Raw genomic sequence first — 16,031 nt, forward strand, 5'->3', positions numbered from 1 at the left:
GATTGCCAACCCAGTATTTCGAGGGCAGGCTCCACTTTTTCTCCTGTTTCTCCTCTCCCTCCTTCTCCAGGTCTTAGAAGGTAGTGGAGACGATTGCCAACCCGGTATTTCCAGGGCAGGTTCCACTTTTTCTCCTGTTTCTCCTCTCCCTCCTTCTCCAGGTCTTAGAAGGTAGTGGAGACAATTGCCAACCCGGTATTTCCAGGGCAGGCTCCACTTTTTCTCCTGTTTCTCCTCTCCCTCCTTCTCCAGGTCTTAGAAGGTAGTGGAGACAATTGCCAACCCGGTATTTCGAGGGCAGGTTCCACTTTTTCTCCTGTTTCTCCTCTCCCTCCTCCACCAGGTCTTAGAAGATAGTGGAGACGATTGCCAACCCAGTATTTCGAGGGCAGGCTCCACTTTTTCTCCTGTTTCTCCTCTCCCTCCCTTCTCCAGGTCTTAGAAGGTAGTGGAGACGACTGCCAACCCAGTATTTTGAGGGCAGGTTCCACTTTTTTTCTCCTGTTTCTCCTCTCCCTCCTTCTCCAGTTCTTAGAAGGTAGTGGATGATTGCCAACCCAGTATTTTGAGGGCAGGTCCCACTTTTTCTCCTGTTTCTCCTCTCCAGGTCTTAGAAGGTAGTGGAGAGCGACTCAAATGGTGGGAACAAGAGGTAAACTGTGGTGGGGAGGGTGTTAGTGGGATGGTAAAGAACAGGGCAACGGTGCGTTCAAATGTAGTGGCAGAACCCAAGCGGAATCAACAGACACTCGAGGGAGGGTCAGCATTAAGCTCTATGGTCTGTTTTAAGAGTCCAATTTACAATTGTAAAATAGCTCAGGATAAAAAAAAATGGTTCCTCATCAAGCAAGCGCTTAGTACAGTGCCCTGCACACAGTAAGTGCTCAATAAATGATTGATTGAAAAAATGATCCAAACTCTTACGGCACACCACTCTCTCTTCTACTTAACCACTCTTTGTCCACCACACCCCAGCTCCCATCCTTTTTGTTCCTCAAAAACTAACCTATTCACTGTGCCCTGTTCTCACCTCTCCCACCACCGGCCTCTCGCTTACACCCTCCCCATGCCCAGGCTGCCCTCTCCATTCCCGACAGACCCCAGCTCTTGCCCTCTTTACAGCCCTTGTAGAATCCCATCCCCTTCCCTAATTTCCAAATGGCCCACCTCACATGTCAGCACTGTGGCTCTGTTAAGTACATATCTTATATACTCTTAGTATATCATATCTTATATACTTATATATGTGTTAAGTACTTACTATGTGCCAGGCACTGTACTAAGTGCTGGGGTTGACCCAAGCTAATCAGGTGGGACACACTGTCCACGTCCCACATAGGGCTCACGGTCTTAATTCCCATTTCACAGATGAGGAAACTGAGGCAGGGGAAAGGACCTGCCCAAGGTCCCACAGCAGACAAGTGGTGGAGCTGGAATTAGAACACAGGCCCTTCTGACTCAAACATCCATGCTCTATCCACTAGGCCACACCACTTCTGCTTTAGTATCTGCATCCTGGCTAGGATGTAAAAGCTCATTTAGTGCAGAAAGCATAACTACTAATTCATTCAATCGTATTTATTGAGCGCTTACTGTGTGCAGAGCACTGGACTAAGCGCTTGGGAAGTACAAGTTGGCAACACATAGAGACGGTCCCTACCCAACAGTGGGCTCACAGTCTAGAAGGGGGAGGCAGACAACAAAACAAAACATGTGGACAGGTGTCAAGTCAGCAGGTTCGAACCCGCTGCCCTGAAAAACAATAATAATAATGATGGCGATGGTTTTTCTACTTGGTGTAGTGGATAGAGCACGGCCCTGAGAGCCAGAAGGTCACAGGTTCTAATCCCAGTTCTGTCACTTGTCTGCTGTATGACCTTGGGCAAGCCACTTCACTTTTGTGCCTCAGTTACCTTATCTGCAAAATGGGGATTGAGACCATGAGCCCCATGTGGGACAGGGACTGTGGCCAACCCAATTTGGACACATAAACACTTATTAACAAATACCATTATTATTATTCTTGTACTTCCCGTAGCACTTAGCATAGCGCTTTGCACACAAGTCTTCACTTGATACAGTAGATCGAAAAGTGACAAGACTTTTTCTAAATAAGAAATATTAAAAATTGCACCCTACAAATACTGTTCCCTTCCTAAGCTTTGATATCCCAAACAATCATTCAACAAGGATTGCACCCTACAAATTAATACTGTTCCCTTCCTAAGCTTTGATAGCCCGAACAATTAATCATTCAACAAGGAAATAAACTTACCGCGATCTGTCTTTTATCTGTTTCTCCTCTTTTATGGTGAAGATCTGGATGGATTAGTCAAGGAAACCCGAGTAGTGTTCATAACAAGAAAGCCGCTTAATCCAAACCAGGAATTCTGTCATCCACTTGTCCCCTTATCGGTTTGGGAAACTTAGAACGTTTTGAATGTTTTTTGTCCTCTGTTCTAGTCCAGTGCCCATGACAAGGATACATGTTAAGTATTCCAAAATGGTAACATCCCATATGTAGTCGTAATACGAATCCATGGCATCATGACTGCAAGCAAGACAGTAATTCATCAGTTTTAGTTCCTTCTTGAATAACTACATTTTTGCTTTATTCGATCTCTGAACCCTGCTTACCTGTTTTGTTCCTGCAGTGACTTAAATGCTGTTTTGTAGTCCACTTCCCTGAGAAACTGGCATAAAATTGCCACCTGCATGAATGGAATTGAAGTCTTTCAAAAATTGGTTTCATGCAACTCTGAAGATCCAAAACCTTTATTCACTCCCCACTCTTGGAACCAAAGACCAGAGTTTGTGGAAGAATTCCCTTGCCTAATCTGAACCAGGGGGAACTTCTGAATCACGCTTGGCTATGTGGTCGGTGTAGTCTAAACTCTTTTGGTCCACGCCTCGCCTGCCTTTTACCCCCCATCCTCCTAGAGGAGTTGACTCCATTTCGGACTCAATCAATCAATCGTATTTATTGAGCGCTTACTGTGTGCAGAGCACTGGACTAAGCGCTTGGGAAGTACAAGTTGGCAAAATATAGAGACGGTCCCTACCCAACAGTGGGCTCACAGTCTAAAAGGGGGAGACAGAGAACAAAACCAAACATCCTAACAAAATAAAATAGAATAGATATGTACAAGTAAAATAGAGTAATAAATATGTACAAACATATATACAGGTGCTTTGGGGAAGGGAAGGAGGTAAGATGGGGGGGATGGAGAGGGAGATGAGGGGGAGAGGAAGGAAGGGGCTCAGTCTGGGAAGGCCGAGCAGTGGGAAGACTCTGGGAAGAGTTTGGGAGGGAAGAAAGAAAGAAAGAAAGAAGGAAGGAAGGAAGGAAAGAAGGAAGGAAGGAAGAAAGGAAGGAAGGAAGAAAGAAAGAAAGAAAGAAGGAAGGAAGGAAGGAAGGAAGGAAGGAAAGGAAGGAAAGGAAGGGAAGGAAGGGAAGGAAGGGAAGAAAGAAAGGAAAGAAAGAAAGAAAGGAAAGAAAGAAAAGAAAGAAAGAAAGAAAGGAAAGAAAAAGGAAAGAAAGAAAGAAAAGAAAAGAAAAAGAAAGAAAAAGAAAGAAAAGAAAGGAGAGAGAGAGAGAGAGAGAGAGAAAGAAAGAAAGGAAGGAAGGAAGGAAGGAAGGAAAGAAGGAAAGAAAGAAGGAAAGAAGGAAAGAAAAGAAAGAGAGAGAGAGAGAGAGAAAGAAAAAGAAAGAAAGAAAGGAAGGAAGGAAGGAAGGAAGGAAGGAAGAAAGAAAGAAAAGAAAAGAAAAGAAAAAAGAGAAAAGAAAAGAAAGAAAAGAAAAGAAAAAAGAGAAAAGAAAAGAAAAGAAAAAAGAAAAGAAAAGAAAAGAAAAGAAAAGAAAAGAAAAGAAAAGAGAAAAGAAAAGAAAAGAGGTATCAGCCCCGGGGATATGGGCACTGGAGGAGAAGACAACAGGAGTAGAGGGCCGGAGTGGGAGAAAAGATGCAAAGAGCAGGGCCAAAGGGGAATGAAAGAAAAGAGACCCTACCCTCTCCTGCTCACTGCCACCCGGCCCCCTCTACAAATCCATCCTCACTCCTCTTAATAATAATTGTGATATTTCCTCCATCCTTATTATGCGCCAGGCATTGTACTAAGCACTGAAGTAGATTCACCTGTCTCCATGTTTTGTTTTGTTGCCCACCTCCCCCTTCTAGACTGTGAGCCCGCTGCTGGGTAGGGACCGTCTCTATATGTTGCCAACTTGGACTTCCCAAGCGCTTAGTACGGTGCCCCGCACACAGGAAGCGCTCAATCAATACGACTGAACGAGTGACTGAATTCAAGGTTGGACACAGTCCCTGTCCCACGTGGGGCTCACAGTCTTAATCCCCATTTTACAGAGGAGGTAACAGAGGCAAAGAGAAGCGAGGGGGACTTGCCCAAGGTCACACAGCAGACAAGGGGCAGAGTCAGGATTAGAACCCAGGTCCTTCTGACTCCTGGGCCCGTGCTCCATCTGCTAGGCCACACTGCTTCTCTGCAACTCCCGCCCTCTGCCAACCTTTAGGGGAGGGAGGGATGGAATCGCCCTACAATCTCGCTGCCTGGCAGACCCAAGGGCCAAAACTGGACTATAAGTCTTGGTTGCGTGTTTGAAAAATTCATCTGAGTGGCCTTGGTCACGTCAATTCCAGCAGTTACCAAAGCTCTGCCAACCTTTACTGTGTGCTCTGCACACAGTAAGCGCTCAATAAATACGACTGTCAGTTTTCTAACCAACCAGGCCTATCATTTTTCTCACCGCTGTCATTAATATTGAAAAATACAGGAGCCCGCTTCCGGCCATGAGTAGTTTACAGAATTTTTCTGTTAATTTTTTTTTTTTTATTACTACATTTTTCGCCACAGAAGAAGGTGCTAAAGCCGTCTAGTCCCAAATATTCTAGACTGTGAGCCCACTGTTGGGTAGGGACCGTCTCTATATGTTGCCATATTGTACTTCCCAAGCAAGCTTAGTACAGTGCTCTGCACACAGTAAGCGCTCAATAAATACGATTGATTGATTGATTGAGGGAAGGGAGGGATGGAAAAGGCTCGGCCCACTAAGCCCCAGCTCCTGCCAGAGCAATAAATTCCAAAATGGTGTCAAACACAACATGAAGCGGACACACAATTTCCCTGTTTCCCACCGCCCTCACCCGCGTATACAGGCCCAGAGTTGGGCCCGGACTCATGCTCTCCTGGCAACAAACCCGGATTAGGAGCAGGACAGGAAATCCATGGGATTCACTCAGTGACTTAACTCAGTGAAGAAGTGAACGAAGTGGTTTGTGGTCTCTTTCAGGGGCTCCTCCTCTTTCAGGAGTCCTCCTCCTCCTCCAACTGTGGGGGTCCCTCAAGTTTCAGGGACGCCTTCTGATCTCCATCTCCATCCACCCCCTCGGAGAACTCCCATGGCTTCAACTACCACCTCTCTATGGATGATACCCAAATCTACATCTCCAGCCCTGATCTCTCTCCCTCCCTACAGTTTTGAAGGGCCAAAACTGGACTATAGGTCTAGGTTGCATGTTTGAAAAATTCATCTGAGTGTCCTTGTTCACGTTACCAAAGCTCTTCGACTACAAGAATCTCTGAGTCCAATTTATTTTTCTAAAGAGAAAAAAAGCAAAACAAAACAACCCCAGTCGGATGTGATCTTTTTCTTTCCCTGCTCTTCCCACAACTAAAAGGTCTCTAGATGTGGTTCTTTAAATCCTTCAGTCAATGGACTTGGGATCCACTTGGGATTACCCTGAAATTTTTCTCATTTGGGAATGTTTTGTTTCATTAACACTCCATAAAATACTTTGATCCAGGCAACAGATATGTAGAAGCAGTGTGGCCTAATGGAAAGAACCCGGTCCTGGGAATCAGAGGAATCCTGGCTCTGCCAATCACTTGCCTTCTGACCTTAGTAAATCACTTAACTTCTCTGTGCCTCAGTTCCCTCATCTGCAAAATGGGGATTCAATACCTGTTCTCCCCGCTACTTACACCGTGAGCCCCACATTCATTCATTCAATCGTATTTATTGAGCGCTTACTGTGTGCAGAGCACTGTACTAAGCGCTTGGGAAGTCCAAGTTGGCAACATATAGAGACGGCCCCTACCCAACAGTGGGCTCACAGTCTAGAAGGGGGAGACAGAGAACAAAACATATTAACAGAATTAATAGAATAAATATGTACAAGTAAAATAAATAAACTAACTTCTCTGTGCCTCAGTTCCCTCATCTGCAAAATGGTGATTCAATACCTTTTCCCCCCCCTACTTAGACCGTGAGCCTCACATGGGACCTAATTATCTTGTATCTAACCCAGCGCTAAAAATAATTATAATTATTATGAAAAATAAAGTGTTACAGAGGTAAAGCTCACACAAACTAAAAGAGCTGAAACATTTGTGCACCCTCTAAGAGAACCTGGAAGCCCAAATACCGTGATGAGATACCCGGAGAAATGCAACATTAGCACCACTAAAACAATCTGAATTTACGGACGTACTAACCTGCGTGTGGCAGTTGAGCAAAGAACAACATTTTATCATCCGTTTTATGACCTACAGAGAAAAGCAATTCTAGTTACTTTCAGAGTTACTATTCCAGATTTAGAAGTCAGATCCCCTAATAACAAACCAACAGAACTTGCATTTTTCGACATAAAACTGAACACGATTTATTTCCTTTTCTAAGATTTTTAGATCCCATCTTCCGAACACTTACTTCTACACCTTGTCAACCACTGCAAGCTGTCTATGTTCACTAGCTGCATGACCCGTAAACAGTCTTAACTGCAGAGAACGTCTTATTTGTCCTGGACTACGTACGAATTTTAAGTAACAACTAACCTGGTCTGTGTATACATCCGGCGGCACAGCCTTATTGAAGAAATCAGAACATACGGCTCCTGCCTGAAGGTAATAGTGAAGAGCTGCTGAATACTGATTAGTTGCTGGAATGAGAAAGATAAAACAGATGATTAGACAAACTTTACCACTCGCTTTCCGTAAAATGGGATCATCAGCACACAAGACAGCTTGAGGAAAATGTCGTATTCTTGAGTTTGAAGACCTTGTATAACTTGGGAGATGGAAAGCGGTGATCAGGTCTGGGAATTGTCAGGGGAACTGGGTCTTGGCTCTACCTCTGGACTGCTGGGTGACCTCGGGAAAGTCACTTAATTTCCTGGTGCCTCAGTTTCCTCACCTGTAACAGGGGGGATTCTATACCTGTTCTCCCTCCTAGACTCCCAGTCCCATGTGGGACCTGATTAGCATGCACCTACCCCAGTGCTTAGCACAGTGTTTGACATATAATAAGCACTTAAATACCATAATTGTTATTGTTATTATTATTATTAGTAGGCTGGCAAACTTCACCAAGCAGTTTCAGAGGCCGCCTGAGCCCTCCCTACCATTTACTAAGTAAAGCAAATCCAGATTAATTCAGGTTTCCTTTGCTGAACTAAGAGGACTGTGAGACTTTGTTTGGTTTTCTGCTGAAAGTTGAATGAATTGGTCAAACACCCAACCTGAGCTTTCCCACAGAGAAATGTACGATCAAGTAAGGAATATTTGTGCTGATTTGACAATGAGCGTTCATCTCTCATTACAGGCCACCACTTAGAACACAGTCACAGCAAGAGTTGCCTGACATCTGCTTGGAGAATGGGTGTGAATCCGGCAAGGTTGAGAATCCCGTGATTCTGACTTAGTTCAGGCTAGTAAATCTGACGAGCCCACTGTTGGGTAGGGACTGTCTCTATATGTTGCCAACTTGTACTTCCCAAGCGCTTAGTACAGTGCTCTGCACACAGTAAGCGCTCAATAAATACGATTGATTGATTGACTGATTGAATTAAGTATGTGGAAAACAGCAAGCAGACCCATGGAGACAGGGTGACAACTACAGCATGTCAGCAACAGATTTCCGATTCAATAACTCCCTGGGAGATTACAAGTGGCAGAACTCTACCTGCTCTGTCACAGTGGATCTTCCCAAGCTCTTGGTACGGTGCGCTGCACACAGTAAGCGCTCAATAAATACCACGGATTGACTGATGCAACAAAGCCATTTTAGATGCGAAAGTAATAAGGTCCAGGCCTAGAAAATTGTGGGTTCGGCCTTTGTGGATACACTCCTGGCCTCCACCGGGACAGGAAAATGAGAGGACAAAAAGAAAAACAGGACAAGTGAAAGAAAAAGAGAGTAAGATGGAGAAGGGGCATCCAAGGTATCTGAAACAGCAAAGAACTGAAAGACTGAGGATAGAGAATACGGAATAAGTGAAAAACAGCTGATGTATGGAAGAAATCAACTGCATTTATTGAGTACTTACTGTGTGCAGAGCACTGCACTAAGTGCTTGGGAGAGCACAGTAAAGTACGAAAGAGTACAAGTAGACCCTTTCCTGCCCACAATGAGCTTACAGTCTAGAGGGGGAGACGGACATTAATACGAATAAATTACAGATTTTTACAGAAGTGCTGTGGGACCTGAGGGGGAGGAGGAGGCGGAGAATAAAGGGTGTAAATCCAAGTGAAAGGGTGATGCAGAAATGAGTGGGAGAAGAGGAAACAACAGCGCTTAGGGAAGCCCTCTTGGGGGACGTGCATTTTTAATAAGCTTTTGAAGTTGGTTAGCATGATCATCCGTCGGATATGAAGAGGGAGGGCACTCCAGGCCGGAGGCAGGAGGTGGATGAGAGATTGACAGCGAGACAGACAAGATCAAGGCTCAGTGAGTGAGTTGACACTGGAGGAGAGAAATGCGTGGGCTGGGTTATAAGAGGAAAGCAGCAAGGTAAGGTAGGAGGGGGCAAGATTGAGTGTTTTAAAGATGATGGTAAGGATTTCTGTTTGATGCACAGGTGGATGGGCAACCACTGGAGGATCCTGAAGTGTGGGGAAACGTGGACTGAACCGTGTGTAGAATAATGATCCAGGCAGCAGAGTGAAGTATGGGTTGGAGTGGGAAGAGACAGGCCGTTGGGAGGTCAGAGAGGAGGCCGATGCAGTAAACAAGGAGGGAGAGGATAAGTGCTTGGATTAACTTGGGTAGCAGTTTGGATGGAGAGGAAAGGGTGAATCCTATCATTCATTCATTCATTCAATCGTATTTATTGAGCACTTACTGTGTGCAGAGCACTGGGCTAAGCACTTGGGAAGTACAAGTCGGCAACATATAGAGACGGTCCCTACCCAACAGCGGGTTCACAGTCTAGAAGGGGGAGACAGAGAACAAAACAAATTAACGAAATAAAATAAATAGAATAAATATGTACAAGTACAATAAATACAGTAATAAACATGTACAAACGTGTATACATATATATAGGTGCTGTGGGGAGGGGAAGGAGGTAAGGTGGGGGGGATGGGGAGGGGGAGGAGGGGGTGAAGGTTGAACTGACAGAACTTGGAGACACTGAATAAGTGGGTTGAATGATGATGATGATGATGATGACAACAACAACAGGTATTTGTTAAGCACATACTCTATGCCAGGCACTGTACTAAGCACTGGGGTTGATACAAGCAAATCAGGTTGGACACATCCCACCTGGGGCTCACCATCTTAATTCCCAATTTACAGATGAGGTAACTGAGGCAGAGAAGTGAAGTAACTTGCCCAAGGTCACCCAGCAGACAAGTGGTGGAGCGGGGATTAGAACCCATGACCTTCTGACTCCCAGATGGGTGCTCTATCTACTGCACCATGCTGCTTCAAAGAGGGATGAGTCAAGGACAACGACAAGATTACAGGCTTAAGAGACAGGGAGGATGGTGGTGCTGTCTACAGGGATGGGAAAAAGTTAGGGGGAGAACAGGGTTTGGGTAGGAATATGAAATGTTATCTTTTGGACATGGTAAGTCTGAGGTGTCAGCAGGACATCTAAGTAATAATAATAATAATGGCATTTATTAAGCGCTTACTATGTGCAAAGCACTATTCTAAGCGCTGGGGAGGTTACAAGTTGATCAGGTTGTCCCACGGGGGGCTCACAGCCTTAATCCCCATTTTCCAGATGAGGGAACTGAGGCCCAGAGAAGCGAAGTGACTTGCCCAAAGTCGCACAGCTGACAAGTGGCGGAGCCGGCATTCGAACCCATGACCCCTGACTCCAAAGCCCGTGCCCTTTCCCCTGAGCCCCGCTGCTTCTCTGTAGAGAGAAGTAGAGAGGTCTTGAAGGGACTGTGTCTGATCCGACTTACTGCATCCAGCCCAGCGGTTAGGACAGTACAAGAGCAGAACAAATACAACTATAATAATAACGAGGGGGTGGGTGGGAAACAATGAGAGGAAATACATAACAAGGTCGCAGCGTGACTACAGGATGCTAATACCACGGCAATTAATACTGAACCAATTTTATTACAGTATTAGATGACACTTGTTCTGCTGAAAATGATGCACTCTAGACAGTCTCCCCCTTCTAGACCGTAAGCCCGTTGCTGGGTAGGGACCATCTCTATATGTCACCAACTTGTCCTTCCCAAGCGCTTAGTACAAGTGCTCTGCACACAGTAAGCGCTCAATAAATATGACTGAATGAATGAACTATAAAACAATACACTCCCCAGCCCTCCCTTTACTCCTTTACCATCAATCTGCACTCCCATCACTAGTAGTTACTGTCTTAATTTAGGGAGGAATCACGTTTTATTTTTAAAAAAACAAAGGACACTCGAATCAAGTAAATGTTTCACTTACCAAAATAAATGTCTGCCTGGATAATGAGCCAGGAGTGGTTGTTGGCGTTTATAGTAAGTGCATACCGAACTAGCTCTTTGACAGTAATGGCAACAGCTTCAAAATCCACGGCTTGAAGGCTTAAAAAGGGATATTTTACAGTTACTTCTTTTGCACGTGCAAACGTTACTTTTCATCACACATTTATAATAATAATAATAATGTTGGCATTTGTTAAGCGCTTACTATGTGCGAAGCACTGTTCTGAGCACTGGGGGGGCTACAAAGTGATCAGGTTGTCCCACGGGGGGGCTCACAGTTTTCATCCCCATTTTACAGATGAGGGAACTGAGGCTCAGAGAAGTGAAGTGACTTGCCCAAGGTCACACAGCAGACATGTGGTGGAGCCGGGATTTGAACCCATGACCTCTGACTCCAAAGCCCGGGCTCTTTCCACTGAGCCACACTGCTTCTTAAAGAGACACCTATATGAGACACCTATAGAGAAACCTTAATAAAGATGAGAATTAGGTAAATGCCTACACCGATTTAAATTTTATAATTCCGATAAAAGTGCACAAACCATCATGGACGAGACCCTTCATTAATATTTACTGACTGCTTACTTTATAGTACAGGGTTAAACAGGCCTTTGGGAGAATATAAGTATATTCATACCTGCATATATATACCTGTATATATGCTGGTATGTATTTATTACTCTATTTATTTTACTTGTACTATGTCTGTATTTATTACTCTATTTTACTTGTACATATTTATTCTATTTATTTTATTTTGTTAATGTTTTGTTGTCTGCCTGTCTGTCTCCCCCTTCTAGACTGTGAGCCCGCCGTTGGGTAGGGACCATCTCTCTATGTTGCCAACTTGTACTTCCCAAGCGCTTAGCACAGTGCTCCGCACACAGTAAGCGCTCAATAAATACGACTGAATGAAAGCGTAAAAGATATGGTCTCCTTCTAGACTGTTCTGCCCCTCTAGGCTGTAAGTTCCTTGTGGGCAGGAAGCGTGCCTACTCACAGTAAGTGCTTGATAAATATGATTGACTGATATGGTTCCTGCCTTCTGTGTGTTTACAATCTAGTGATGAGCTGATCAACACACATGGTAAATACGTAAAAAGATGTAAAAGGGAAAAAGGAAATCAAAATCGAGTAATAAAGCTGAAGAGCATCGGGGTGAGGGGATTAGTTGAGGAATACCTCCTGAGGGTGCTTTTCAGAAGGGCTACCTCATTGGGTCCTTTTAGACTGTGAGCCCACTGTTGGGTAGGGACCGTCTCTATATGTTGCCAATTTGTACTTCCCAAGCGCTTAGTACAGTGCTCTGCACACAGTAAGCGCTCAATAAATACGATTGATTGATTGGGTCTAGGAAGAGACAAGACAGTTTCTCGAATGAAGGTTCAAACAGGTCTCTCTCTCAAGAGGCTAACAAGGTTAAATTCAACAAACCCAAGAAACGCAAAACCCTCAACCAATTTTACTTCTAAATGGATGAAATAAATCCACATTTCTGCCTCATTTCTGCCATTCTGAAAGTAAAGCTTGGTATGGACGCGGATGGAGAGCCCACTGAAAAATGCTCTGGAAATGGAATGAATTCATTTTTGGGTCCCTGACGGAGGGCTGTCAGGAAATAATGGCTCTACTCTGAGCTGACCCTTCCGCCAGGTGTTTGCTTCTTCAACCACAGAGAAAATGCTGGTTCGTCTTCACAGGAAAATTTGCAACAGAAAAAGTATGGAAATCAGTGGCCTAGTGGAAAGAATACAGGCCTGAAAGTCAGAAGACCAGGGTCCTAATCCTGACCTCACCACTTGTGTGCTACGTGACCTTAGGCAAGTCACCTAGCTTCTCTGTGCCTCAGTTACCTCATTCATTCATTCACCCAATTGTATTTATTGAGAACTGTGTACAGAGCACTGTACTAAGCACTTGGGAGAGTAAGCTGTAACAATAAACGGACACATTTCCTGCCCATGAGTTTACCTCATCTGCAAAATAGGGATTAGGACTGTGAGAGCTATGTGGGACAGAGGCTGTGTCCAACCTGATGAACATGTATCTATCCCAGTGCTTAGTACAGTGCCTGGAACATAGTAAGCACTTAACAAATACCATAAAAAAGGTGCTTAAGAGTGGCACAATGGAATGACTGTGGGTGTCACTTTGCATTCTCACTGATGCCTAGAAAACAATGTTTTCACAATGCTGTCCCACCAATATATTATGGTAGCAATCGCCTTCACACCTTTGTGCTCTAAATGGGAGCCTGGCACTTTTACTTGGATTTCTACAGTTTATTAGAGCCACTGTAAAATGGGCTTTTTGGGTATCTTTACAGGCACTAAACAGTTGGGCTTATTCTACGAAACCATCTTTCTTCTGTATTATTACCACTTCTGAGGTTGGATAAAAATAATACTAGTTAATTGCCCACTCTGTGCTATGCACTATACTAAGCACTGGATAACGATAATACTCGTTCAGCCTTTACTGTGTGCCAAGCACTGTTCTAAGCTCCAAGGTGGATACAAGTTAATCAGGTTGGACACAATCCCTGTCCCAACAGATGGGGTAACTGAGGCAAAGTGAAGTGACTTTCCCAAGGTCACATAGCAGACAAGTGGCAGAGCTGGGACTAGAACCCATGACCTTCCAACTCCCAGGACTGTGCTCTATCCACCATGCCATGCTGCCCAGTGTCTAGCAACTCAGAACTGGGGAATATTTTGGGACTCCAAACCAATGTTCCCTAAGCTTGCTCCAGGAGTTTGCTGCCACCATTCTTGAACAGTTAGATTTGAAACCCCTGGAGAAGCGCTTGGGTTCAGCTAGTCAGTCCAGCGCTTTCAGCCCCCAAACTGTGCTCCTCTAATGTTAACCTTTTCACTGTTATCGAGTATCGATACTCAATCGAGTATCGAGTATTACCGAGGTTCGATCTCCTCTGTCTCACCAGGAACCCCTCACCCACATCCTGCCTCTGGCCTCTCTCCTCAATAACTCTTCCCCCCCTTCAAAGCCTCATTAAAGGTACATCTCCTCCAAGAGGACTTCTCCTCCCTTCCTCTTCTCCCATTCCCTTCTGCATTGCCCTGACTTGTTCCCCTTTATTCCCCCCGCCACACCCCAGTCCCACAGCATTTATGTCCGTATCTGTAACTGATTTATTCCATTAATGTCTGTCTCTCCCTCTAAACTGTAAGCTCGTTGTGGGCCGGGAATGTGTCTGTATACTGTTGCACTGTACTCTCTCCAGTGCTTAGGAGTGCTCTGAACACAGTAAGTGCTCAATAAATTCGACTGGCTTTAAATTTTGGAGGAATGCCAAATTCAAGTCCTCTCCCAGCCCCTGCATCTGCAATATTACAAACTACACCCAAAATACACACAGAGGCACACTGGCTACAAACAGATAACTAGTATTGACTTTGGTAAAGGTTTCAGCAGCAGCAGTAATTACAAAAGAGAATCTTAGAAAGGGCCCGGGCTTTGGAGTCAGGGGTCATGGGTTCAAATCCCGGCTCCGCCACTTGTCAGCTGTGTGACTTTGGGCAAGTCACTTTGCTTCTCTGGGCCTCAGTTCCCTCATCTGTAAAGTGGGGATTAAGGCTGTAAGCCCCTTGTGGGACAACCTGATCACCTTGTAACCTCCCCAGCGCTTAGAACAGTGCTTTGCACATAATAAGCGCTTAATAAATGCCATTATTATTATTATTAGGCTAGATCCAAGGTAATCGTCTTCCCTGATCTACTGGTACTTTTTAACTTGAACACAAAGGTCCCTGCTCCCTGAGCCCATTTCTAATCTTCCTTAGCCCAAATTCTCTGTGGGCACATGGTCCCCAGGTCCTTTCCTGAGAGTTCACCCCACTTCCCCTCAGCCTTCCTGGAGAACGCCAGCTTCCCAAGCCCGTTGCCTTCGGAGGCACAGCAGAAACACTACTTCCCACGGCTCATTTCCTTCAGATGCCAACATAGACTCTCCCCTCCCACTTTCCTGGCCTTCTCTTTCTTTTTTTTTTGATGGCATTTATTAAGCGCTTACTATGCGCAAAGCACTGCTCTAAGCGCTGGGGAGGTTACAAGGTGATCAGGTTGTCTCATGGGGGGCTCACAGTCTTCACCCCCATTTTACAGATGATGTAACTGAGGCACAGAGAAGTGAAGTGACTTGCCCAAAGTCACTGCATCTCTGCATCACTGCAGTCTCTGCATCCACGAAGCACATATTACTACACATGTCTGCTGTGTGACCTTGGGCAAGTCACTTAACTTCTCTGAGCCTCATTTACCTCATCTGTAAAACGGGGATTAAGACTGTGAGCCCCACATGGGCCAACCTGATCACCTTGTATTCCCCCCGCCCCCAGCACTTAGAACAGTGCTTTGCACATAGCATTTAACAAATACCATCATTATTATTATTATTACTCATAGCTAGTAAGATGGTAAAGGGAGGAAATCTGGTCTTTTCCTTCTCCTGAACTCTTCCAAATGTTAAACTACAGTCTTTTGCACACAATTGGCGCTCGATATATACTGCTGATGAGGATTTATGACAAATTCCTGGTTCCCTCTCTGATCACATAGTACAATTATCCATATTTTGGGTTAAATGAGCAATTGTAACAGGAGTTGTTAAGAGAATAAGATTTGCTTTAAGCGCCGTGACTAAGATTTGGTTGATTTTACTGGCTGCGAATATTAGAAATAACTTCAGAGTAGATATTCCATAACGGATTTCTTACTTGGGAATGGAGGATGGCCAAATAGACATGTGTTCTGCGGTAATATCGTTCACGATGTCCTCCTGGGAGGGAAAAAAAAGCCAATCGATAAGAAATTTCTTTCCAAAATGGAAAGAGGAGACAATGTGATAAGTACTAACCCGTACATTGTGCAGTTTCACAAATAAAGATAATATAGTAGTCAAAACCAATGGCTCCTGGAAAGGAAGCAAACAGAAAGAAACAAGGGTTACATAATCCACCTTTACTCTCCACTTTCGGAGGCAACCATTGTGCAACTATTCCAAATCCTTGCGGGAGACTAAATTTTAGAGGGTGCTAAGCGGATGTTTATTTTCCTTTAAAGGTGGGCGAAGAGGCTGGGACAGAGCTGCGATTCCGGAGTTGCCAGGAATCTCATGAAGGGGAGTGAACTTGAGCAGGTCAGAGGGAATTAGCACTTCTTCCAAACCTGGAAAGGTGGACCAGCTCAGAGAGGGGGCCCTGCCAACTTTCCTGCCCAGCGGGCCATTGTCAGGCCTTTGCCAGGACATCATCATCATCATCAATCGTATTTATTGA

At 44.7% G+C, this 16,031-nt stretch overlaps 1 protein-coding gene across 2 annotated transcripts in view; it reads right to left on the reverse strand.

Annotated features, from left to right (window-relative positions):
* INTS8 (integrator complex subunit 8) overlaps positions 1-16,031 on the reverse strand; it is a 72,135-nt gene that overhangs the window by 1,314 nt on the left and 54,790 nt on the right. The window contains exons 19-26 of one of the 2 annotated variants that reach the window (XM_038744946.1): positions 15,617-15,667; positions 15,471-15,532; positions 10,715-10,833; positions 6,853-6,956; positions 6,514-6,564; positions 2,638-2,711; positions 2,487-2,551; positions 2,276-2,319 (exon numbers count right to left, since the gene is read on the reverse strand). In XM_038744946.1, coding sequence (XP_038600874.1) covers positions 2,276-2,319; positions 2,487-2,551; positions 2,638-2,711; positions 6,514-6,564; positions 6,853-6,956; positions 10,715-10,833; positions 15,471-15,532; positions 15,617-15,667 — 570 coding nt within the window. Of the gene's footprint in view, positions 1-2,275; positions 2,320-2,486; positions 2,552-2,637; positions 2,712-6,513; positions 6,565-6,852; positions 6,957-10,714; positions 10,834-15,470; positions 15,533-15,610; positions 15,668-16,031 lie in introns of both variants that reach the window. The other variant, XM_038744945.1, reaches the window with a different exon arrangement.

Source organism: Tachyglossus aculeatus, chromosome 4 (assembly GCF_015852505.1).
Source record: "Tachyglossus aculeatus isolate mTacAcu1 chromosome 4, mTacAcu1.pri, whole genome shotgun sequence".
Classification (NCBI taxonomy): domain Eukaryota; kingdom Metazoa; phylum Chordata; class Mammalia; order Monotremata; family Tachyglossidae; genus Tachyglossus; species Tachyglossus aculeatus.